The sequence below is a fragment of the Artibeus jamaicensis genome, unplaced genomic scaffold, assembly GCF_021234435.1.
Source record: "Artibeus jamaicensis isolate MK-2021 breed Jamaican fruit bat unplaced genomic scaffold, CSHL_Jam_final contig_585, whole genome shotgun sequence".
Classification (NCBI taxonomy): domain Eukaryota; kingdom Metazoa; phylum Chordata; class Mammalia; order Chiroptera; family Phyllostomidae; genus Artibeus; species Artibeus jamaicensis.
Window position 1 is genome coordinate 19,378,532 of NW_026521894.1, and position 23,903 is coordinate 19,402,434.

Here is a 23,903-nt window from a genome sequence, read left to right on the forward strand (position 1 = left end):
GGGCTAGTAGAAAAGCAGGCAAGCCGCTTTGGTTGTGCCCACTCTAGCAGACTTCAAAGCCATCAAGGACCCTTCCTTGCAAGATGCTGACCCACTGCCTTGCAGACCTGGACTCTATCTGGACTCGTGAGGTTTGTTCCTCTCCTGGACTTTATCATGGTCCAGTGTACCATGACACATGCTTTCCTGGACACATGAAGGCTGATAACAACATACCCCAGATCCTGAAGGAGAGAGCTGCTGCGCGAGGATGGCAACTTTGGAACTTTCCAGAGAGACTGGAGAACTGTTTGTGCAGCTGGCTTAAGATAAGAATATAGGGAACTGCTGGGTTTGCTTTTGGCGTGTAGCCTTTTGGGGAACAAGGGAAGTGCTGGAGCTGTGGGAAAGAAGGGCTCCAAGCTGAAGTGCTCTGAGCCCCTGCCCCAAGGCTGGAATACTGTAAATAAAGACCTGTTCCTCCCCCACACACAAAAAGTATACTATCTTTCCCATACTGACACAAACACTAAACTTATTTTATACTAAATTCTCATTTATATACATGGGTCTGTTTATGCACTGCCTATCCTATTTCTGTGCCATAAACTCTTTCAATTAAAAAAAAACTTGTTTTCAGATTTTTAAAATTCTTATATATTTCACTGATTAAATTAAATTTATCGTGGCAGTGCTGGTTAGTGATATGATATGTTTCAGATGTCCTATCCTTTAACACATCATCTGTATACTGCATTGTACACTCACCACCCATAGTCTAGACTCCTCCCATCACCATGAAGTTGACCCCTTTTATCCTCTTCGTCTTCTCCTGACCCTTTTCCCTTCTGGCATCCACCATACTGTTATCTATGTCTGTGAATTTGTTTCACATATTTATTTTTTTTTTAAATGATCTCTACATAGGACAGACAACATTATTTAATATACAAAAAGCAACAACCTAAAAATCTTTTAAATGATAAAGAATAGTGAAAGATTAATAAAGGACAGGTTATATAAAGGAACTACAAATGATTCCTAAGGATGGCTAACCTTGAAGATAAAACAAGATCCATTGTTCATCTTCCCAGAATGGCAATGCTTACTAACACCCGTTGTGAGTGGAAGAAATATGCCCTGTCATAGGCCACTATTGGCCTGAGTAGACTGGTGCATCTTTTTTGAAGGAAAAAAAAAAACTTAGCTTCAAAAAAAATTTTTTTAAAGGTATCATACATAACCTAAGAAAGCAGCCCAGGATTTAAGGAGAGGGGTACTATATAGAGACAGGGTGAAAATATTCCACAAATAAAGATACAGTTGGAGGAGATTCAATTGCACTGCAGAAGAAATTGGAATATAACAACAAATGGAGATGGGTCTTCAATAATGATGTTCCCATCATATAACAAATGCCTTGTGATTTGGATGAGGTTATGCTTATGTCATTAGTTAAGCACAGGAAAGTGACATCACTGCATGAGAAAACCAAGACTTTAAAGACTGGCATTCAGTGTGGGTGAGATGCCTCATAACTAGGCTCTTAGGATGCATCTGCCTAATGCACCTGTTAACCAGAAACACCCAGTTCATTTAGCTCTGCCAACCCTTCACCCTTATTTAGCACCAATACAAACTGAAATAACATAAAATGGGCTTCATGCCTGACCTTACTTTTTTTACTTCATATTTAATGGCAAGTTTTAAACGGCTGAGGTTTGGACGACTGTCTCCACCGCCGTGGTGTGTTTCAACATCCCCATTCAGAATGGCCTCGACTTCCTCAGTATTTCTGCACAGATCAAGGAGTCCTACCACAAAATCTTTGCACTGCATTGACAGTTTCTTGTAGTCATTCTAGGAAACAGAAAGAATAATAATAATAATAATAATAATAATAATAATAATGTAGAAGTAGCACCTTTTACTATGACACTCAGTGGAATTTATCAGTAACTTGGTTTGCAGAGAAAACAGAAAAAAATCATTTTTTTAGGTTTACTCTTCTTTTGTTTTCATTGCTGTCCTGCCGAGTGATCTCTGAACTATCTTAGCACCATAAGGATTGTCTTCATGTTCTAAGAAAGGAAATTTGTCTAAAGCATGATCAAATTCACCTGTTGATTCAGGAGAAATATAAAATAAGCAACTTTTCTCACTACTTTGCATACATCATACTCTTATGTTCATAACTTTATCAGCTAGGCACTTAATAGGCCCTTGGTAGGTCTTTGGAAGATTGTGTGGATGGTGTTGGTTCACTTGAGAAACAGGACATTTGGAGAGGTCCTGGAGAAAAACAAACACATATCACTTACATATTTAATAAATAGCTATTGAGGAACTCCATGTGCCAAACATGGGGTCAAAAGGCAAGTCTAATAGAAAGTCTACAGATTCTTTTCTCCAGAGAAAGGAAAGTTTAATGAAAATGCTTTTATTGTAATTTATCGCTGATGATCTAGTATATGCTGCCAAGATTTAGAGAATGCAGGTCTTATTTAAATACTGAAACTCCTGTCAAACTTACCTATAGCATGAATTCACAAGTTCACCTAGGTCTTTCTATTATTTCCTTTCTCCTTATTCTCTTACATTGAAATAACACCATTTATAACCCAATATTAATCAAGACAGCCAACTAGCTGTGAGTTGTTGCATTGCAAGTGGATTATATTATCTCATTTCATCTTCAGTCTCTTGCTCTGTTAGGTTAAATAATGGGACAAACACCCTGTAGCCACTAAACATCAAAGTCAGGCTTTAACCCTAATTCTTTCTGGCCCCAAACCCTTTGCCTTAAAGAATCATGCCACTTTGCCTCTGCTTTGTAAAATGCTGTCTATTTTTATCTTGAAAAATGGGAAGCAAGCAGGGCAAATGCTATTCCCATTTTGCACATGAGAAAACTAAGACCCCCTGAGCTTTACAGCTTCACCGGCAGAGTATTCTCTTAAAGGCAGCTTTGCAGATTCACAGTTAGCTGTCTCTTCCATCCTAAAGCCACCAATATGTTTTGGAATGAAAAAAATCCCTTGGAGAGATCAAGAGAGAAATATGTTGGGGAAATATGATAAGCTCTGGGTGTCAGTCAGTAGGGTAATATTTTGGAAAAGTCCATAAGAAAATAGCCGTACACTGTGTATGTGTAAATTACCTGCTAAGGTTCCTCTCTGTAAATCATGACAAGTGACCTTTCAATGCCTTTAGGAACTTACAAACAGGCTATACTTCGCTAACTGCAAGCCCAAACAGTTTCTATAAAAGCAAACTGCTAAAACAAATTGTGTCTTAGCTGGTTCAAACCAGCTGGTTCAAACCAGTTCTAAAAAAGGTACCTGGTCAGATAGTATAAGCAGAGTTACAAGGAAACAACTTCACCCTTTCCCCATAAAAGAGTCAGTTACAGTCGTGGGACAAACACGGAGGTGTGGATGTTGGTGTCCACTATATTCTAGTTAGAAACTTGGACTTTTAGACCTAAGTATACCTTTCGTCATATCCCAGATATTCCATTTTTTAGTCATGCGATCCTAAATATGTCAAAATTACTCTGTGAGGCAGGAGCTATTGTTGATATCACTTTAAGATGAGAAAACTGAGGCTTAGTGAAATTAAATAAGTGTAATGAGATGACACATGCAAAGTCCATAGCCTGGTTTTGAGCACTTAGCAAGCATTCAATAAAAGGTACTTACTTTATTTTATATCATCAAAGGCAAGATCTGAAAACAGGCCATTTCCTGACATTCATAAGAACCCATGGAGCTATTACAAAATCTAATGCCCCTAACCTCTCCTCCATGTAGTGCTCAATCCTGGATCATTTTAAAGTAAAAAAGCCTAATGGTTGGAATCAATACTTCGTAAAATTGTAGAAAGGCTCACAGTGAAATTAGCCATTGAAAAAGAGAATATGACCCATCAACTGTGGAGTTATGCTTTTTAGGACAAACCACAGGGACTGAACCAGTAAAGCACAGGAGTTTTGTGTGGTTTAATACCATGTTTCCAATTCACTGCTCATTCTCAAGGAAATTAAAAACCCAAAGCCCATTTAATTTTAAAAAAGGGAAGAGTAAGACTCTGTTTTTAGAAATACATGCCTTGTTCACCTTTGGAATCCACTTTCAAAGGTTTTCATATTTTAAGCTCTCTCGAGTGGACATGTAAGCCCATTTACAATGACATGTTGGCAGCAGCTCATTAGCCAGATGCAGCAGTGATTTTGGTTCCTTGGAAAGAGAAGTGAAGCTGGCGTCTTGATTTAGTTCTGGGTCATGTCTCTGGTCACACACCCGCACCATACAATACACTATAAAATCAGAAGTGGGTGCTTGCCTATTAACCTTAGAGTTGAAAAGAGATGGCTGATAATGGGCTTAAAGGACAAAGTTTAGAAATTATAAGACATAAAACTGTCCTTGTTAAAATTATCTTTTCAAAGATTCATCTTAGCTGCACATTATACAGTAGAAGAGATGTTAAGATCTGTGACTATAATGTCTGGATCTTCTTTCTGCACAAAGAATATAGTTTGCTTCGTAGAAATTGCCAAGGAAAAAGCACGCCTTACTTCTTTCACTAGTCAACAGTCTGAGCTTTGGAGAAGGGCAGACAGACCTGGATTCAAAATTAGGAGCAACCACTTTGGTTGGGCAAATGACTTAACCCCTTAAAAGCTTCAAAATCCTTATATGTAAAATGAGGATAATACCAGTACCCATTTCTGGAATTGCTGTGAAGATTATAGCACATAGGAATGCCAACTCCCTGGTAATGATTAGGATTGTTATTACTTTCATAAACAATATTCAGGTGCACTCATTCCCTCAGCACAAAGCCGTGCTAACACATATAATGCATGTTGGGATTCCTGGGCAGCATCTTCATGTGTTTTTTAACAAATATTCTATGCACCAATTGTCTGGTAGATACCACAGTCTTACTAAGACAGGTGTTTGTAAAATGACATTATGTGTTTGAAGATTGAGGTAAATATTGAATATTATTACCTGCTAGCCAGCCACGCTTCTTAAGACCATATGTAACACTGGGTCTTTCCTGTTCTTGGAATTATTGTCATATTGATCACTGAGCTCTGTTACAGCAGGTGTAATGATTAGCAAGTATGTATGCAGAACCCACTGGGTAGGGTCCACTAGGTAGGGTTCTGCATAAATTTCTTCTAATTATGGACAACTTAAATGTTGTGATATCATCAAATTAGAGTGTAAATCACTTAGAATAATGCATAAAGCTCAATAATGGTACATGTCCTCCTTCCTCTTTGGTCTGATTCCCAGCCCTGAGTTTCTGATGCTGTGATGCACCTTGTTGCCACTTAGCACTGTGGCTACAAAGTGACACCCTTTGTTGCTAAGGTCTAACAACAATCACACGGCCTTCCTGCTAACAAAAATGATTTTTTAGCCCAATCGGTTTCTTAAAGGATATTTCTTTCAAACAATGCCAGACATTTTTGAACATCTGAACACCAGAGCAGAGCAATGATTTAAAAACGGACGAAGCAGGAGTTGCTCTATCTTCTTCCTTCTAAGTCAACGGCAGAGGCATCTGGAGGCCCCGGTGCATGTTTAGGCACAGTTCCCTGGGAAGACATGAAGGATCTGCAAAAGCTCCAGAAAAGCTGCTTTTCCAGAGTGACAGGGAAAATAACAGTCCCTGAAGCATACAAGAGGTTTTCTTTAGGGTAAAGAAAACATTGTTGCCACAAACAACCTAAAAGTTCAAAAAGGGTTTAGAGACATAAGTCATAAGTACATAATGAGATGTTAGAAGGAAATTAGAAATTTCAGAGACTAAATTTGCTGAAAAAACCATCCCTGGTGTTGATCTCCTTGTCTGTAAGATTATTCTACCTTGTCTTGAGTCAAGGAGAGGAGCCAGCAGTCTTGCTCTCTGGATATCAAAAAGATAAGTTCTGGGTGTTCCTTTTATTTTTTTTCTGACTTGGTATTTGTTGCAAAAATTAGGCTTAGTGAAAGTTTAAGGTGGCTGAGAAAAGTTCGATGCAAAAATTGGATTTAAATGGGTGAAAAATTTTGAATCTGGTTTTTCCCCATTCTCTTTAAAGACATGCAGTTCCTCAGGCCTATTTGTTTTCCTTTTATTTTTGTGGCTTTATCTAGTTATTGGACTTTTCTGCTGTGGGCTGGTTGCACCTTTGCATGGAACCAGCTACAAACCTGATGATAAGTGCGATTTGTTTGGCTTAGGAGATTCAAGGAGCAAGACTAAAATCACCCATGGAACTCAGTAGCAATGTACCTGGCCTCTTATTACTGGAAGGGGAGAAACTGGGAGGAGCTTAGAGAAGCTATACGCTAGATACTACAGAAATCTTTGTGTAGGCTCAAATTCTCTGACTCACAAAATAGATTAGTTGCCTTAAGATATGCAAAAACTTTCCAAGGGACCATGGAATATTGATAGCTTTAAGGGAATTGATTTACAGATCCTTAACTTTCCTAAAACTGATTTCCTTAAAAATATACCTTTTGCCCTTTTACAAAAGAATTCCCCGCTTCACCCACGTAGCCAGCAATAAGGAATCTCCCTTTAATGATTAATGCCAGTACCACACACCCTGAGAGGTCTCTAAATTTCCCTGCCCTCATACATATTTCTGTCGAAGATAAAGCTTAGTGGTAGAAATACAATGTGATGGTTCATGTCAGAATGTTCTGAATTTAGAAATGCAGTACCGTGTGATGATAGGAACCATGATAACTTTTGTTTAATATAATTATCTCTTCATTATCCAACAATCATTGTCAAAAAAATGCATCCCTCTTGAGTGACAGTGACAGAAAAGGAAAAGAAGTTTCAGTAGGGAATACTAAATACAAAAATAAAATCTTCATGTACTTAAATGTGTGATTCTTTTAAACTAGTCTGAATATCATTCCTCTTTAGGATATATCACTAGTTAAAATGAAAGGCATGTCAAATGACCAAGGTAGAGAAAAACTAGTGAGGATGATTCTTTTTAATGTGACTTGGAATGGTTTATGAGATTCAGAATTTTCATAGGACATTGGCTGACACACATAGATAAAACTTTTATGTGATTTTTTTCAGATATAGTATGTGTAATTTACTAAGGTAGTTTTCAAATCATATCAAGAAATATTTATTCCACCTACAGTCAACCCTTTTAATTTTATTCCATAAAATCTTTAATGATTTATATGGCTTATTAACAAAAACTAAAGTAACATTCTGGCTTCTTTACCAAGATATTTTTAGCATGATATACCTTTTTCTTTTATTAAATGTATAACAAAGGTGTAGACATGATTAATCCCACTAAGAATGTATTTCCAATAAGGATTATGTCATATAATCAAATTTATTTTCAAAATTTGTACATATTTGTTATATTACACAATGGTGTTTAGTTTATGTTGCTCTGTTCAAATGCAAAAATAATAGATGTAAAATTAACTTTTTCAGAATATTTTAATACTTAGAGCCTTATGATCATAGGAAATTAAAAAGTCAAAAATTTCATATATAAACATATATGAAATATATGTATAGGTATATACATACATAAAATGTTGCATATATAATGATTACAAGAGACTACAATAAAAGCTATCACATTAGGAATCACATTTCTGGAGGAAATTGGACTGAAAAAGGAAAGATACAGCTATTCTGAATGTTAAAGAAGATGCTGTTCACTTCTTTTAAAAATAGGTGTTGAGGAGCATCACATCTCTGTAGCATTAGAAGCTCCTGGACACATGTGACAGGGCGATTTAAGAATTCTATCTTTAAATGTGAATATTTACACCATGCAGAAAGTATGCATGCACCTGTCTCTCCAGTCAAACAGTCACTTCCCTCAGCTTGTCCACCTTTCTGACCCCAACAGCATGGGTCACCATGCTCTGAATACAAAATTCGTGCTTTATAGGAAAAAGAACCTGGGTTTGAGGGTGCAGCATACCTGGATTCTGATCCCAGCTCTGCAATTTACCAGTCGTTGATGTGGGGCCTTACTTAACCTTTCTATACTTCCATTTTTTCACCCGAAAAGGAACTATTATCTTCTCAAGGTTGTGATAAATATTAGACATAATAACTATAAAATGTCTGGCATACAGCAGAATATCTGCAAGTGGTGGTTATCATAACCTTTAAAACATATGATTAGAACAAATAGCTTGATGGGGAAAAAACATTAAATTACTTACTGACTACAGTAAGTAGTACGATGCCGAGCACATAGTGGAAGCTTGTGAATATACCTTGACTCTGCCTTAAGAAGGATGAAGACTTTATGTTAAAGACCTACCTTGAACTCTTTCTCAATGTTGGCCAGCACTGCTAGCTCATTACTGAGTTCTAAGGCTGTCATGACTGGATCTTCACTAGACAATGACAGATAAGCTGGACTTGCCAGACCTTTATAGGCATTGATCCTAGATCTGGAGTGGCTAAAGGAGTCATGTTTCTGTTTCTGGTTGCACTCATTGCATTTGCAGAAATAATCGTGAGGCCGTTCAATCCGAGCACCCTTCCGCAAGAGGGTGTGCACGATTTCATATTCCTGGCAGTGGGCAGCCAGAATGACTGGAGTCACATCATGGGAGAACCGTGTGCCATCCTCATCATAGGCATAAAAATCATCTTGCTGGAGTTCAGATTGGCTGGGGCTGGTTGCTAACCTCTTTCCTTCAGCAAAAGCTGGATGATTGAGAATGGCTTCCACAATCCGAACATAACCTTTACTAATAGCTAGAAGTAATGCATCCCCAACACGAGAGAGATTTTCTTTCTTGAGTAGAAGTTCTGTAATTTCCAGGTGCTCATTGGCCACTGCCAACTGCAGGGCATTCTGGCCCATGTAATCCACACAGTTAACGTTGAGTGACAGGCATTCTTCCAACATCTTTCTCACCACGGGGATGTTGCCATATTCGGCTGCATCTAAAAAGCGCTCCTCTTCAGCAGATAGGCTTGTTGAGTGATCATTAAACATGTACGCTGGTCCTCGGTTAGCTAACCTTCTCCCTTTCTCACGGAGAATTGTCTGCCGCCGGTGGGCCAGTCTGTTGTCGGTGCCTCGGCTGTAATAAAATAGAAAAATTGTTAACAAATTATATTAAGAGCAATTTAGTGTGCCAAATGACTTACCATCTAATTGCAATCTTCCTGTATATTAGATGTTGTCTCATTGTCTCTAGACCAACTCTAATACAAAATGAAGATGCATTTATTTGATAATGGATTCCAAGAATTTTTCCTTTAAGAAAGCCGAGTACTTTGTATATTCTAACATTCCAATTTAGGAGGAAGACTGACAATTCCCATAATCTCTCTGTGCCATTCACATAAAGATTGATATGTGTTTCTCAATCACAGATGGTATAAGACATAAGAAAGACCCATGATCAGTCACCATTATGATATAGAGTATGAAAATATCTTTAAATAGTAGAAAAATGGCAAATCCATTCATATCAACACATACTTATTGAGTCCAGGGCCAGATATTATATAAGGCCCAGAATAACCAATGTTGATGGCTTGAAAAAAAAAAACACATCTTCTGCCCTTATAACTCTAGTAGGCTAAAGGACAAATGGACAATTACTACAATACCTTGTTATCAGTTATTTAATTGTCATGATAAACCTATAGCAGGGTCAGCTAGCTTAGCTTGTAGGAGAGGCTGACTTGTCAAAAATAAAAGTAGGAGTCAGGTGAGAGTGTGTGTGGGAAGGTGAAACAGGGGTCAGGGGCAGGTGGAGAGCTTTCTCCAGGAGAGGGATCAGCTATATGCTACGACCTAGATTTCATTAACAGGGAACGTTAATGCTTTGACTCTGCTAGGCGTTGTTCTAAACATTATTGGAAATTTGAGGCAATTGTGATCAAGATTGTAGGTGGGAAGGGCTTCTGCTGTGATGGAGACAGTTTTCAAAGAGGTGGCCAGCCTTCAGTGTGGCCTTTAATGTGTGATATGAAGAAAAAGTGATTCCTCCTCTGATCAAAATTCCACAATGGTTTTTTTCTTCTTATTGAGTCATAACTTTATGTCTTAACATCTTTTTGAGCTTGAAGGGCTTAAGGCTTATCACTGCTACTAACTGGAAACTCAAAAAAGGACAAGTTCCTGCAGAATAGAAAAAGGTCCAGTTATAGGGGAGCCTTAAAAGAAGGAAAAACTGTGATTGATTATTGATGTGATTGATGTCCCCTCTCTTTATAATAGCCCTCCCACTTAAAGATAATCACAAGCTCCCCAGTATGAAAAGACTTTAGCTAGACCCACAGAACCCATAAACCAGAACCCCCTACAATGTGGCCAGGCCTAGAAAACCTAAATTTTTTTCCCTCTCAGCCCTGATCCACCCTGATACTGAATCTCCAGGCAACGCTGTCTATGGTAGAGTGATGACCAAATAAATTAGCAAAATTTCAGCAACTCAGAAGTAGATTATGGTTCTCCAAAAAGCTTGAAGAGTATGCTGCCATATTCACAAATGTTTTCCACAGATTTTCATTCAACACTGAATCCTTTAGCCATCCAAGGCCTCTTCGAAACCAACCAAGTGGATGTTTTATAAAAGAAACAACTTTATAAATGACATGAACAGCCAATAGCCAGACAATAATTTCTAAGATGGGTCTTTAGATAATGTATATTTAACTCTTACTAAGTTAAAAGGCAATCATTTCTACAACTATTTTTTTCTCTAGCCATTTTTTTGTTTTTCAATTCCATTTTTAATTTTCTCAGTTATGCATGTCCTTATTTTAAGGACTCTATAAGCTTGTTACAAAAACCAACAGTCCATTGTTCTTCATTTCCCCATTTCCAGATCCCCAGTGACCATAAATTTCAACTATTTTAGCTGATCATTTGATCATTTAAACCCTTATATCAATATGACTTGCTAATATTGCTATTTCTTAATTTTCCAGGTTTGGCATTATCTATGGACTTCCTGTTACAAAAGTTCAGGATTCAGCCCACTTTCCCAGTCTCCCACCATGCCTTCACACTCACAGAGACACACACAAATCAGCCTCACGGTCCCTTATCATTCCAGTATAATTACATTATAACTTTTATTAGATAACTGTTTACATTATGACAATGCAAGTGCTAGTCTTAGCAAGTAGTACACTATTATGTCTTTTCAGGTATAGCTTCCCTACATCCTGAAACCCAGTAGTTAAAAATTCATTCTATATTCATATGCTTATCATACTAGATTATTTATGACTAATTCAACAAAATCCTCTTCTCTGATGTAAATCTTCCTTTAATACATTCAACATACTATGTGGGTTTTTTTTTTTTCAGTTTTAGCTTCTTGAAGAATCTCTTCTGCAGTCTTCTGATGCACCGCCAATCCGGACTGGTTGCTAACTAGATGTGAGGGATGTATGTTCTCTTTGAATCTTCCTTTTAGCATCATCCCAAGGATTCTCCTTATTTTGCTTTTATGTTGGGTTTCTTGTTTTCTGCATCCCAGATCCCCCTTATTTTCTTAGTTTGTTCTTGTGTCTAGTATAGCATATCCTCCAGGAGCTGAATGAGAAATATACATGGGAGGTAAATTTCTTGAGATTTTGCATGTCCAAAAACGACTGTACTATTACCAACCTTAATTAGTAATTTGCCTGGGTAGAGAGTTCTAGGTTGACAATAACTTTGAAAGTCTTGTTCTGCTAGATTCTGGTTTTTGTAGTTGCTATTGAGAAGTACGACTCTGGATATTTTCTTTGTGTTGACCTAAAATTACATGATTTTTTTATTGGAGGGAATCTCTTTTCCTCCATAGTTCTGCACATTCAGTAAATCTTTTAATCTGTGAAAATGTGTTCTTTTCTAAGGAACATTATTTGCTTATTTTCTGATAATTTTGTGTCCTGCTTTCAATGTTGTTTCTGAAACATCTCTTTTGAATGTTGAATATTCTGGATTTATTTTTTAATTTATTATTTTTTCCTATTTTGTAATTATTTATTGTTCCACATTATATATTGGGTATTGCTTTAATTTTATGCTCTAATATATCTTTTGAAAAATTTTCTGCTATTATAATTTTAAGAACCCTAAAACACCAATCCAAAAGAATCTATGCACCCCAATGTTCATAGCAGCACAATTTACAATAGCCAAGAGTTGGAAGCAACCTAGGTGCCCATCAGTAAATGAACTGATCCCAAAACTACAGTATATTTACACAATGGAATTCTATGCAGCAGAAAGAAAGAAGGAGCTCCTACCCTTTGCAACAGCATGGATGGAACTGGAAAGCATTATGCTGAGTGAAATAAGCCAGGTGTTGAATGACAAATACCATATGATCTCACCTTTAACAGGAAGCTAAACAACAAAACAAACAAGTAAGCAAAATAAAACCAAAGACACTGAAACAGAGAACAGGGGAACAGTGACCAGAGGGGAGAGGGGAGGGAATTTCAGGGGGAAAAGGGGAAGGATTTACAGGAACTAGGATAAAGGACACATGAACAACAACTAAGGGGGCAGAAATGGGAGGGAGGTGGGGAGCCCTGGGGGATGGGCTGGGATGGGAGTAAAAGACAGAAAACTGTACTTGAACAACAATTAAATTAAAAAAAAGATTTAACTCTGAGAATAATGAAAAAAACACATTTTTGTTTTTCAGATTTTTTTTATATAGCACCAGAAATAAGTGTTATATAAAGAAAATACATAGCAGAAGAAAAACCTTCAAAAACATAGTATCTTGTTTTATCTAATTCTGGAGATATTGTGACAAAGACTACACAGATCAGAACACTTCAGAGAATTTACTCCTAAGTTGCTTTTTTGTTTGTTTGCTTTGTTCCCTTTATCATTCCTTACATTTACAAAAAATAATTATTAATTTTAATATTTTTCAAAGACAGTGAAGTTTTCCCTCAGACTTAGCCAGACTCTAATGTTGACTTCAGCAGGTGATATTAGAGGTGAGTTTCCAGAACAGCAGCATTATTTCTGAGTTAGCTGGATGAATGGGGTAGAGGAGATGAGAGGTCCCCCAAAATTCGTTATATAAGCAACCATCCATCATCTTCCTCCTGAACTTCCAAGCTCACTTCCTTTTTCTCTGTCCATCACTCTTCTAATAACCTCTTTAGCTCTTCACTTCCTCTTTTGTCTTCTTTACATATTACATTCTATAGTTTGGGTTGCACACAAGAGGAAGTTCAATAATTAGGAGGAGGGGAAGTGTCTGCTGAACATAGATAAGGCTTTGAAGAAAACTATAAAAAATTAAGGGAGAAAAGAGCAAGCATTAGAGGACTTAGAAAAGTGAAATGAAAGTGCTAAGAATGAGAATATGCAAGAAAAGTTCTTGTGTAACTAAAAAAAAGTGACATAAAACTGACACAAAGTAGCACCAAGTACCAGAAGACCAAGAAGCAACCCTGTTTTTTTGCTCTCTTTCTCCCTTAAAATAGGAGGAATAATTGTTCCAGCCTATGTCACTAATATGGAAAGTGCTTAAATTTAGGTTTCACTGTTGTTTATAGATAAGGGAATGTGCACTTACATAAACAAGAAGACACTGACTTTATCATTTTTTAGCTGTCATTCAATGAGAGAACCCATGAAAAGGCAAGAATTGCAATTATGTGTAAACATAATTAGTGTAAATGTTTTCTGTCTTTTTACAGAGAGAACAAATATAATCAGTAGCTTTACTCATTTCTCAATGTTTAATCTGGTTTCCAAAGTTTTATTTGTTTATATAACACCTCAAAATTTACACTAGGCAGCATAAGCCTGAGTTGTGACATCTTTAATTCTAAAATCTTAAAGTAACAATTTATGATTTAAATGCCTTTTCTTTGAATAATGGCAAGTTCTCTTTTAGCAAGCCACTAATCTTAATGGTCTTTCCTATTTCCTTCTAAACTATCATGGCTTAAATATCTATAACTTCCATCTTTTTTAAGAAACAGCAAAGACATTTCCATAGAAAATGTTATCCTCAGTTTTAAAGCATCTCTTGCCTCTCTCAGTGGGACCACAATATTTATCACATGCAGGGACATCATCATTTTTTTAAAAGGCCCAGATTATCATCCTCTCTTTAGCACTGTCAACAGTAAAGCAAGATGCAGAGTGTTTACGGAGGTGGTTACAAGTATAGTAGGAAGATGACTACCACTCCCACGATGAAGGCAGTAGTGAGAGAACAGCAAGGCTGCTTGCATATTGACACAATAAAACGCATGCTTGGCTGCCTCCTTGTCTCCCCTTAGAAGAGCAAAACGTTCCATGTATATTATTGTCACATTATAATATGTGTATATGACCTGGTGAATGTTTTATTCAGTCTTTAACTTATATTTGTACTTTAGGATATTTTTGTATACAATCCATAGATTTGTCTTAAAGTTTAGAGTGTTTATACTATGATGAAGTTGTAAATAACTATCTAAGATGGTTTCAGTGCAGTCAAACTATAGTATAATAGTTTTAAAATATTTTTTACTGAATTTGTTAGACTAGTACTATAAGCCTATAATCTGTACAATTTTAGGCATTAAGTGCTTAATCCCCAACTTTCAGATGCAAAAGCAAAATGTGTAAAACAACTTTTTAAGTAACAAATATATGAAGCCTTTCAAGAAAAATACTAGATGTCACTAGATTATATTACCTCTCTGAGAATGGATTTCATAAGTCTACGTATTATAGCATTCTACATTAACTGCCTATGTAACCTAGAAAATCATCTTTTCTAGATGAACACTAGAAAGAACACACAAAGCACTACGTCAGTAAAAGAGCTAGTGCCATTCCAGTTCAAGGCACACTTTCGCAAAGTCGGCTCTTGTATTTACGAAAAATATTTACTAAGCATGTTTCTTCATCCATTTAGCCATAGTTAGCAATGTTGAATGTTTAGTTACCCACATTTTGATGTGTGTGTTTTTAAAATTTATTTAATCACACACAAAATACATATAAATACCAGTTCTAGAACAGAAAGTCACTAGCCCTGCCCCCGTGGTACTCAAATATTGATTAGGTCATGAAATCAACCGTTTTTACATACCTCATTTTCCTGAATCTTTTTGCCAGCGAAATAGTGCCTGTTGTCCCAGATAGTAAGAGATGGAATAATCCATCTCTACTGAAAATGCCAGCAACACCAATTAGCTTCTGAGTCAAATGGACTGTGTGCTTGAGTCCAGGGCATGTGCAGTAATTTCCTGTACTTCCTGTTCAAAATATGAGGCACCTTTACCAAATAGAGCTGCTCCTATACAAGCTAAACTCTTTATGAACCATCTAGCTTAACTTTTATTCTATCCCTCAAGACTACTTAAAAATCTTTCAATCAGACCACAGTTCTATTAACACAGTGTTAGACATGTATATGGCATATAACTATTCCAGAAGAGTAGGCTTTAAATTCATACTAGGAAGATTAAATATAAAGAAAATCCCAGAATATGTATTTTATTATATACACAATTATCTGGGGAAAAAATGGGCTCAGGTATTTAGAAATAAACAATCACCATGACTAGCAATTATGTAGACGACTTTAGGGGGATGAATGATAAGAGGAGTTTTATTCTGATTTTATAAAAATGAGATCATTATTACTGTCTACTTAATCTCTGACCACATACTCGTCTCCCTTCCTCCATGGTTGAGGAAACACTAACCAATTAATGTGGTTTGCCATCATCTCATGAGAGCAAGGACTATTTTGCCTTATTCACCACTGTATCCTCAGTGCTCTGCAGAAAGGCACATGGCAAGCACTTTGAACATACCTGTCAAATGCATGAATACCTCTTGTCAAAGGAATACAGTTCAAAGCCTGTTTGTTCACTAGTAAGCCAACAGGAAATCACTACAACGTACAACCGTACAAACAAAAAGAAACAAAACATAAAGGTTGAACCACAGTGATCCTTGGTGTAAACATAGTATTTTATATTCATTTCAAGTAAGTAGCAAGCTCAACAGGGAATGAAGAAAGTTAAAAGGCTTATCTTTTAATGACATCCTTTCGACTTGTCTTTGATCCAGAAGTGGAGATTTTCTTGTCCGTGAAGGCAGAACTAGTATTCTCTCATCTCTCCTGCTCTCCCTGCCTTCCCTCGACATTGTATATGAAGCATAATCACCCACCTTCACAATGCATTGCTCAGCCCCTTTAACTCCAGATACTTTTCTTGTTAGCAACCATTTATTTTGACTCAATCAGCTCTGATTTTTCCCAATGGACTCTCATTCCATTGAAGACTAACTTTCCGTTTGATCAGTCGCACATCACACTACTGCCTCATTGCTTCACAAGGGAAGTAGCCTGAACTGTTGGTTACCTTTAGTTGGGAACCAGCAGAAGTGGGACCGAAAAATGTCTTGTGCATGTTACACGTTTTTACCTTGTTTATGTTTATCACCAATTTGTACATAAACTAGAAACCTAACTATGTGGGAGAATAGAAACATGAATAAATAATGGAACAGTTATGGAAACATGACTTTTTATAAAACAACTAAGTCTGAGATACCATTTTTTTTCCAGACTGCTGTCTGTTTGTGGTTTAATTTCACGAGTCGCATCTTATTCTTTGAAATGCTCTTGAGTAGATCTCCGGGTGTGTACATTTATTTAAATCTATTTTAATTGAGAACTCAGGAACATTAAAAAGTTTGTGTGTAATACAAAGAAAATGTATCCCAATTATCGCATTGGAGAAAGAAATTTAAACCTTTTGCTTCTATTTTCAACAGCCATCATAAAGCAAATTTTCCCATTCCACAAATAAGTTCTGTGTAAGATAGATTTCAGGCAGGAAAAAAAGATAGCATACTTAAATTGGGTAATCTGAGAAGTTTAATGAAGAGATTCTAGGAATATGTGGGCAGGAGTTAGGGAAATTCAACATGGTGGCCTGCAACACCCAGGTCTAGGCCAGTATAAGCTTAGACCTAAAGGGCCATGAGGAGGGAGCAGTGACCAGAATTTACACTGGGTAACTGTAAGGCATGAGCCACTTGACAGAGTGTCTGGCATTTAATAGAGGGAAATAGACAATGCTCAAGGAGAGAACCAGGGAAGCTGGCACCCTGACCTCATTCTCCTGTCCTCTGCTATCCCACAGTGGCCTCCCGTGAACTGCGTGCACCCAACCAAAAGCTGAGGACAGAGGAGCATATTCGCCTAATCCACATAGGTCTAAAAGATGTATTTTTAATGACATGTTTGCAATTTGTCTTTGATCCAGAAATGAAGATTTTCTTGTCCTCAAAGGCAGAACTAATATTCTCCCAGGAAGAGGACAGTATGCAAATGGCGGAGAGTGGACCGGGAAGTGGAATACGCCAGCACACGTTCTATCAGTGAATTTAACTGCCACGATTAATCCCTTCAAAATCAATGATGAAAGTTACACAGAGAAAATGGTAAGTATATAATTTTTTTTATTATGAGTCACTGATGTATCACCAGTTCTCAGCTTTCTGAGCTTACTTTTTCCTTCTCTAAGCTGTCAGGAAAGACACCCACATTCAATTTCAGGCAGTCCATTATCTTTAAATAATGCACCTTTGAAATTCCTCTACCTGCATTTTATGTTACAACTCATGTGAGACTTAGAATGAACAGCTCTGATTCTGAGGGTAAGAAGGAGGGTGTGATATCACAGAAACATTCCGAATTACTAAAATTGTGCACATAGCACAAGCCAAAGCTGCTGACAATTACAGATAATGTTGCCAAAGAAATGGATTTAAATAATGGTTCTGGAACATGCTCTCAACTTCTAATGCAGGTGCCAGATCCAACTGTTCACAGTGCAGATTTCAGTCTATACAAGCCTGGCATGTCTAAGAGAGTACGGATGTAGAGAAAGAGAAGGTTGGAAAATGCAGGGCATTGTTTAATTAAAAATTTTAAGATTTTATTTATTCATTTTTAGAGAGGAGAAGAGAGGGATAGAGGGAGAGAAACATGAGCATGTGGTTGCCTCTCACATGGCCCCCACTGGAGACCTGTACTAAAACCCAGGCATGTGCCCTGACTAGGAATTGAACCAGTGACCCTTTGCTTCGCAGCCCACACTCAATTCACTAAGCTACACCACCCAGGGCTGTTCAATTTATTTAGAAACAAAAGTTGTAGTATGCCTTTCTTTGCCGATGAGGTATGATTTTAGATAGTACTATCAAATCTCACATCTACCATCAGAATCTTAGCAGTTCATTCATTCATTCATTCAATCTTTTGTGTATTTATTCATTAATTAGTTCAAATATTTACAGTTCTAAGCATTGCACTAGACACTTGATGAATACAGCAGGAAAAGACACTTAAGTATGGCAGAAAAGAGAGAAGTAAATGAAAGACTGCAGGGCAATAAATGTTATCAAAGGAAAGGTATCATATACACTACATAAATGAGTAAATACTTTTCAATACAGTCTATGAGTCAGGGAAAGCCTTCTGAATAGATGCTTCTTATTTCAAGAAGGAGGGAGAAGTCAGCAGAGAGGAAAGAGAAGTGGTCCTCTAGGCAGAGGGAACCACACTTGTCTAAATCAATAATCTAGAGAAATCAGAAAGATGTCCATTACAGCAGGAATGTATAGGAGTCCTCTCCCATAAGGCCCTTTCTATTCCTGGCTCAGTTTAACTGATGGTTGAAGACTCAGTATTAGACACCGGAGCCTAGATTCTATTGCTGTTCTCAGTTCAGCATTTATGACTTACACCTTAAGGCTGAAATATGACAAATTGAAGTAACTCTCAAAAAGACAAAGATTCCAATTTAGGAGACTCAAGCTTCAGCACTCAAGTATTGGGTCTTCAGCTAAGGGAGTTCTGTTCTGAGGCTTTTGAAGCTTATATAATTCAAAGTCCTAAATTTAGAAAAATTAAGAATAAATTTAGGGTTGCTGAGAACTGAGTCCCTACGGATCTGCACTTGAGGCAACCCCGGGGAGCCACGGGAAATATTGAGAAGAACGGAGCTTTGAAGAAAGACAGGCTTTACTGGGAATCCTGGCTCAGCCACAAACAAGCTGTGTCATCTCTCTGAGCGGCAGATTTCTCAGTTATAAAATGGATGGGTGAGGCAACCAGAGGGAAGGGATAGTAGTTACTTTGCAGGGTTACTATGAATGAGCGATTTGTGAGATTCAGCTTAAAGTCATTTGACCCCTCATCTATTATGGATTTCAAATCCTTCTTAATCATAATTATTCGATGCTTTCCAGTTTGAAGATGTTCTGCTTAATAAACACAATGAAAGCTAAGTAGCTATTAAATACATTCTATTTCCCCAATAGCATCTCTTGCATTTATACCATGTGCCCAAAACAACAGGTTGGTTCTTTTTTTTCCCCTTTTTTCTTGCTCTGTATATCAACAAGGCTAAAAAGGAATTTTCATTGCCTTGGTGTTTTTTTTTAATCTTTAGCATATTCTGTGTTTCAGCCTTGCTAGCATTGTTCTTGAACTTTGTTCTACTCTTTTCTCTTCATCCCCCAATTGTGTATTGATATTTCCCTGGCCCTCCTTGTACACGTGGGCTCTTAAAATCTGAACTCATCTTCATACTCCAGTACCAAGTACAAGGCCAGGTATCAAATGTCTTAGAAATCTGAAAATGGATAAAAAGTAATAGAAAGAAAAGAGTTTGAAAAAAAATAAGAACATCTCATGTTTGACATTTTTAGGAGTTTCCCAAACTACTGTATTCCATATCAAGAACTTATTTTTTAAAAGATTTTACTTACTTATTTTTAGAGAGGGTAAGGATGGGAGAAAGAGAGGGAGAGAAACATCAATGTGTGGTTACCTCTTGTGTGCTCCCAACTGGGGACCTGGCCCACAACCGAGGCACATGCCCCAACAGGGAATCAAACTGGCAACACTTTGGTTCACAGTCTGGTGCTCAATCCACTGAGCCAAACCAGTCAGGGCTCAAGGACCTATTTTTTACTGTACAGTTAGAATGTCACTTACCATCAATAACTAATGTGTCCCAACCATACTACACAACTACCTCTGCTGTCAGAGAGTTAAATTTGGGGGGAAAAGTGTATCCTGCATCATTTATGAAGTATAGGGGGTCAGAACAAGTCACCCCAAGATGTGCTTCAGTGATATGCTAATTATTTTGAACTAAAGGCAAATGAGATCCCGGGGGTTCAAGAGAACCATCTGCTCCCTACCTTATCTAGAAGAATTTTAATTAGAAGGCTGGCCAAGATAACAGTTATAGACAAAATTGACTTTTAAACCTATCTGTATGGCAGAGCAAACTAATAATTTCTGTGTCCTCCCTGCAGGGACCTTCTGAAATCCCAAGACACCTTACCTCATCCTTACTCAAAATGTCTTATATACCCATGTTCTTTTTTGTCTCTGAACTTCTCATGTATGTGGGGTCTCTGACTCTCATACTAGGGTTTACTATAATAAACCTGTTGGATTGTTCCCTTTATCATTAAGTAGTGTCCTTCTTTGTCTCTTACTACATACAGCCTTGGTTTTAAAGCCTATTTTGTCAGCTATAAGTACTGCTACCCCAGCTTTTTTTCTTCTCTATTTGCATGAAATACCTTTTCCCAACCCTTTAACTTTAGTCTGTGTGTATCTTTTGATCTGAAGGCAGCATATATACGGGTCTTGTTTTCTTATCCATTCAGCTCCCCTATGTCTTTTGGCTGGAGCATTTAAGCCATTTACAGTTAAGGTGATTATTGATAGATACATCTGTAGAGCCATTTTATTGTTAGACTGTTTTCCTCAGGGTTTTTTTTTTCCTTTCTTTTTTCTTCTCTTTCTTAAAACAAACCCTTTAATATTTGTTGCAGTACTAGTTTGGTGTTAACAAACTCCTTTCACTTTTTCTTGTCTGGGAAGCTCCTTATTTCTTCTTCAGTTTTAAATGATAACCTTGCTGGATAAAGTAGCCTTGGTTGTAGGTCCTTGCTTTTCATCACCTTGAGGATTTCACACCACTCCCTTCGGCCTGAAATGTTTCTGATGAGTAATTGCATGACAGTCTAATTGGTGTGTCCTTGTAAGTAACTACCTACCTTTCTCTTGTGGCTGTTAGGATTCTCTCTCTTGTCATTTTAATTTTGATGTGTCTCAGAGTAGGCCCCTTGGGGTCCAACTTGCTTGGGATTCTCTGAGTTTCCTCAACTTGTGTGTGTTTTTCCTTCACCAGATTAGGGAATTTTTTCAGTCATTATTTCTTCAAATTGGTTCTTGATTGCTTGCGCACTCTCTTCTCTTGCTATTCCCATAATGTGAATGTCATTTCACTTCATGTTGTCCAACGTGTTTCTTAAGCTGGCCTCATTTTTTAAAACTCGTTTTTTTTTTTGCTGCTCTGCCAGGGTGTTTTTTCTACCTTGTCTTTCAAATCATTGATGTGATCCTCCGCTTCATCTAACCTGTTTATTCCTTCCAGTATATTATTTATTTCACATATTGCATTCTTTATTTCTGACTTGTCCTTTTTTATGGTTTCTATGTGTTTTTTCATATTTTTGAGTACCGTCATAGCCATTATTCTAAACTCTCCATCTGATGGATTGGTTACTTCTTTTTCATCTAGTTCTTCTAGAAAATTCTCTTGTTCTTTCATTTGGGGACTATTTCTTTGTCTTCCCATTTTGGCTGTTGGCTGCTTCTCTGTATTTTCTACTTTAGTTATTAAATTAATCAACTATTAAACTGATCAGCTGTTAAACTACTCCAGCTGTAATCAGCAGCCAGGCTTAAGCTCCAGGGTGGAACAGAGTCATTCCTGTGGGCGGGGCTCTTGCTTCCCCTCAGGCTGGTGCCATTCAGAGAAACGTGCTCTGCCTGAGAGAGCAGCTCCAGCAGTATGGTGAGTGACTCAGCACTTGGATCCTGGTGGCTGTTCCTGTTCCTTCAGTTCTTTCCCCTGAAGCACCAACCCCAGACTTTCCTCAAGTGTCTCTAGTCCACTCTGCCCTTCCTTTTGTGGCACCCAGGGTAAGTGGCTGCCAACAAAATTTTGTGTGTTGGCCTCTAAGAGGCTCTCTGCTTCTCTAGTCTTTTCTCCTTGGCAGACAGAACCCCTGCTGCTTTTCACAGCTGGAAGTTGTCTAGGTTCCTTCCTACCTTTGGTGCTAAGGAGCCCAGCTTTGGGTTCAGTCCCCACACTGCTCAATGAGAAGCCTTGTGCCACTGAAATATCCCTCTGGCACTTCAGCTGCTTCTCCTTGGGACCCCAGCCAGTCCGTGTGTCTCTCCGCACTCCTTAGCAAACTTGTTGTGGTGAAGTGTTTTCTTCTGCTGTCCATGATTGTAAGGCCTCTCTCCAGCTAATGTTATTGGTCATTCAGGATGCTTTCATTACAATTTAGTTGTAATTCCAATGTGGTCCTGGGAGGAGGTTAGTATAATTCCACTTACTCCTCTGCCATCTTCGATCCTCTAAAGTTTTTTGGCTTTTTATCATTTATGTTCATAATAATTGGACTAAAAAAGTGTTCTTACATAACATTGAGGAAAAACATGGATTTCGCAATTTACTTTTTTTTCTGACAGAGCCCCAGAGCTACATATTAGGGCGGGCAAGACTACATGCATTTGTGAAGTGCAGTGTATGTGTGTATGTGCAGATGTAATACCTTACTGATTCTTTTGATGGACACTTTGCAGCTTTTATAAGAAAAACAGTACACAATTTGAAATTTTAATTAACAAACTTTATGAAATTATTTATTTATAAAAGGGTATGTTTTAAAATGAAGTAACTAAATAGTTACTGCTTTTATGTTGTTTTTAGTTCTTTGTTCAAATTACTGCCACCCTAAATCCTTTTTAACAGCTAAGGAGCATAAAATATCTTTATCTATGTCTGTTTCTATATGTGTATCTATAGCTAGATTTATATCTGTTCGAATAAGTAAATTTGTTAAATTATGTATTCTTTATTATTTTAAGCATGTTTGATGGAAAGGTGAAAATCAGATTCATGATGTATTATCCAAATGTTAGATCCTGAGATACTGACATGCAAAGATGTCTACCATATATGACCTGCAAAAATAATGCAGTTTATAGAGCAGCATATGCAATATGATCTTATATACTAATATAACATTACTATGAACCACTTTGGTTAAAAGTTATCTTTAAAATTCAGATATCACCTTAGAGTGTTGTTGACCTCTATATAAGTAACACATCACAAAGAAATGCTTAGCTTGGCCCTTGCCATATATCAGGCATGCAGTTATACTGTTATTATTTTATAATTATTATTAACTCTCATATGAAGTCTGCTTTCTCTTATCATAGATATCCATGAGTTTTCAGGCCCACTGCCTTTGCCTCATGGTGCTTGCTTAGCCTTTACATATTAGAAAAATATTAACATACTTAGGAGTGTGAGATCATAAGTAAATGTGTCAATAAAGATTATTTGATCCAAACAGAATTTTGACAAACAAAAAAGTTTCTTAGATGTTTTCTGAAAGGCTAAGTTGCCCTAAGAATGCATATAAAATATTTTATAAAATAATACTACAAGCCAATTGGTATCTAGAATCTTGCAAGTATTAAATATTCTTTCCAAGCTATACATCCCAGAATTTCCAACAAATCAGTCAACAGCCCTTTTAGCAAGCAGGAGGCACAAACCATGACAGATACCATTTTCCTCTGATTAACTACTAAGGAATTTCAGTTGAAAGCAAAGAATAATAAGTACATTTTCTAAGGAATTCTCATGTACTTTAAATACCAGACTTGTGGATCCACAAAACTTTATTTTATAACACAGAGGTATATAGATCAAAAGATTAGAAAATGCACAGAGCAACCTAGGTGCCCATCAGTAAATGAATGGATCCAAAAATTATGGTACATATA

The 23,903-nt window shown here is 37.2% G+C and overlaps 1 protein-coding gene across 1 annotated transcript in view; it reads right to left on the reverse strand.

Moving 5' to 3' along the window:
* The window catches only part of TRPC6 (transient receptor potential cation channel subfamily C member 6), a 119,355-nt gene that overhangs the window by 32,633 nt on the left and 62,819 nt on the right, over window positions 1-23,903 (reverse strand). The window contains exons 2-3 of the mRNA XM_037156998.2: window positions 8,312-9,086; window positions 1,657-1,839 (exon numbers count right to left, since the gene is read on the reverse strand). Of these exons, the coding sequence (XP_037012893.2) occupies window positions 1,657-1,839; window positions 8,312-9,086 (958 nt within the window). The remainder of the gene's footprint in view (window positions 1-1,656; window positions 1,840-8,311; window positions 9,087-23,903) is intronic.